The sequence below is a fragment of the Cinclus cinclus genome, chromosome 7 (genome assembly GCF_963662255.1).
Source record: "Cinclus cinclus chromosome 7, bCinCin1.1, whole genome shotgun sequence".
Lineage (NCBI taxonomy): Eukaryota > Metazoa > Chordata > Aves > Passeriformes > Cinclidae > Cinclus > Cinclus cinclus.
In genome coordinates, this window is record NC_085052.1 from 18,380,090 (window position 1) to 18,383,323 (window position 3,234).

The 3,234-nt window shown below is 43.5% G+C and overlaps 1 protein-coding gene across 1 annotated transcript; it reads right to left on the reverse strand.

Annotated features, from left to right (window-relative positions):
* Positions 1-834: 834 nt before the first annotated feature.
* On the reverse strand, positions 835-2,947 carry LOC134046110 (beta-microseminoprotein-like). The gene is made up of 3 exons (XM_062496358.1): positions 2,824-2,947; positions 2,327-2,429; positions 835-964 (listed from the first exon to the last, which is right to left on the reverse strand). The coding sequence occupies exons 1-3, from the start codon at positions 2,945-2,947 to the stop codon at positions 835-837; spliced, it is 357 nt and encodes a 118-aa protein (XP_062352342.1).
* Between the last annotated feature and the right edge of the window lie 287 nt (positions 2,948-3,234).

Consider the following 3,234-nt stretch of genomic DNA (forward strand, 5'->3'; position numbering starts at 1 on the left):
ATGAATGTGGGGGATTGTTGCACTGAAGAGACAGAAGGCATCTGCATTATTCATTATTGCTCAAGCTCTGCTGCCATCAGGAAGCAGGTCTCCAGAGCCTGATCCAGATCTCTTTTTCAGAGGGGATGAGAACCACAAAAGCAGCACAGTGTGTGCAGACCTTCAGCATCAGGACTTGGCAGAGGACAAGTCAGAGTATCAGAGTTTAAAGTGGAACATTGCTTTAAACTTCAGGTCTGCTCAGAGTGGGCAATGGACATGACAGTCACTGCCAGTGTTGGGGGCTGACATCGATGAAAATAAGGGAGAAAATGGGAGAAAGAGGATGATGATCTCTCATCCTCACTGATTTTCCTGAGGTGTGAGCAGCACAGGTCTTACCAAAAGTCCATGCACCCTGAACTGGAACCATTCTACAGCACGTCCCAAACAGAGCATCACTTCAAACTGATCACGGATTTTGGCACCTGGCTGGAGAAGAGCCTGTAAAGGATGACAGCAGCTTGTGCCAGCATACTGAGGCACAGCTTGTCAGAGTAGAGAGCCAAATGCATTTCTTTCTCAAAGAAGGTGGCATTTCCCCATGTCACTGCAAAAAACAAAACATCAATATGAAGCATTTATGGATGTTTCATCTCAATTTATTGTAATCAACAAATGCAGTAATGACCACAGTGAGATACTATCTGCTTATGCATCTTGTAAACTGAATTAGTACAATCAGTAGGCTACAAGCTATCCTTTTTGTGATTTTCTCATGTCATCGTGCTTCTCTGTCATGGCAAAACATCTGTAGGAAGGAGTTCCACAGTGCAGAGAGGTCTGGGGCAGGTGTTAGCCCACAGGAGAGAAGACAAAACACTCCTTTGAAGGGTCATCCTTCTGTACCACATCATAGTCACAGCGCTTTCTGTTGAGAACGACTTTACATTTGTTCTTGTCATAACCAACAGGAGTATGAAATCTGTCGGTGGCAAAGAGAAAGCAAATACTAGCTTGAGAGGAGTAAAATTTTCAATACTCCAGTGATTATAGCCTGAAATATAAGTGAACGAGAGAGGTCTGAAACTATGGCTAAGGGCAGCTGTGCCAGCTTGAGTACCACACAGCTGCAGATTCCAGAGCCCCAGATGATGCCCTGTGCACTGCACTGTGTAGATGTACCAGTATTATCAGCACTAGCACATGGGATTTCTAGCACAGCACTCCGCAGTGTGACATAAAAATGTGCTTGGCATCTTTTCTATCTTCTCCTATAATTTTTCATTATTTTGAGTTTCCATAGGATGTGGTGGCTGCTCCCTGATAGACTGTGCCCCCTAAACAAAGAAATTCATCAAGGTATTATGGACCTTTGAGAAAGCAGGAGAGTAGGAAAGGAATGTAACTTTTTCTTATCCCCCCTGCCCAGTTGTTTTTGGGCAGGGGACAGTTACAAGGTTTGTGAGTGCTGGCATTTCAGGCACTGAGCTTCATGGTTTCTCACAGAAACCTGTAGTTACCAGCCGGCATAAAAAGACCGGGAGAGCAGCTCAGACTTTTTCCACAGGCTTTATTATCGTCCATGAAGGGGTCAGGCTACAAATCCAAAGATGGGGCATCACACATGTACTTTTATAGGGTTTGGGGGGGATCACCAGTAAACCAATGGAAAACAGGGTTAACACATTTTGGCCAACTACATTATCTTTCTTTGTTTGGGACAACCAATTATAAAGAAGCAAACCTAATCAATAATATTCTAAAAAGATAAGAAGAAGGGATTACATTTTTTTTCTAACATGAGTCGTTCTAAGCAAGTAGTTTTTCTTATCTCTAAGTAACTGCCAGGGGGCCGTCACATGGATATCTGCAGAGGGATTCATCTCCTCTACAAGGAGGATGCTGGAGAGATACTTCAGACCAGAGCCTTGTCATTTTACTTTTAGCATATTCACTGGAGAAGAGCACCTCAGGAAAGGGATTCAGATCATCATAAGCTCTTTAGGGAAACATCACTTAAGTCATTCCTCCCTAAACCCAATTACTCAGCCAATGAAAGACTTAACTGCAATGAAAGGGGGGTTTACAAGTTCCTCAAAAATTAAAGGCAAGCAGCAACTAGATGTGCCTGGAAAGGCTTGTGTCCACTCCCAGTCAGCAGACATTGAGCTACAGCGAATACAGCTATGGACCCAAACAATCAAGAGTTATATGTGGCTTTCACTAGCTCTGTGACATGGATGAGAAAAGGCTCTCTTGTGCCCTTACAAAACCATTCATCCCCAGCTATGGAAACCTGCAGTCATCCTACAGGCCGTGATGATACCAAGAAGTCCAAACTTACAGGGAACAGCACCGCAGTCCATCTTCACGGCAGCTGCATGTGTAGCAATCTTCTGTCCTCTCAATGCGTCCAAAGGGATACAGTTTGCCATTCAGCATACAACCTGCACAGGACAGCAGTAAAACAGAGCATCTTCTTTAAGCCTCCACCCAGAGGCTGAAGAGTTTAAAGATTATTTCAGTTTTTCTGATAATGTAATTCCAGGCAATAGGTTAGTGCAGGGATCTGGGTTTTACTCTCTCAACTCCTGAATGAGCTCCATGTGCTGGAACAGCAATAGCAGCCCACTACCAACTGCAATAATATTGCTGCTACCATGCACAGCCCAGGGGAAGAATTTGTTTTCCCTCCACTTTTGGCAACTTGCTGCTGGTGCCCCCTATTTCTGTTTTTGAAATGTCTCCCCCCTCCCTTGTACTTTGTGCCTTCCTGGCAGCTCCACATAGAACCAAGTTACAAGAGAGCAATCAGGTCAGAAAAACCTTCCTTTTTCTTACCATCTTTGTCCTCCCCTGGCTTGTGAATTTTACTCCAGCAGGCTGCATCACCCAGGGTCACTATGATGCCCATTGCAAGAAGGAAAGCCAGAAAGCTCTTCTGTAAAAGAGACACAGAGCTCATGCCATGCATTATAGTTCACTTTGATTAGCTCTGTTTTCAGAAGCCGTCAGATGAACCTGAATCAGAATTAGAAATAACCTTATGTGTACATGAAAATAGTGGCAAATAACACTCCAGATATTTCCCTTTATTGATGACTTTTTCATTTCGGTGAGAAGATACAAAACAGCATGACATTACCATGTCAGCAGCATTATTCCCTGACAAAATTCAGTCTCTAGAAATTACACTAAACTTCACTAGTATTAAAAACTTGAATGCCCTGTAAGGTCTTGTCAGTGTTTTAT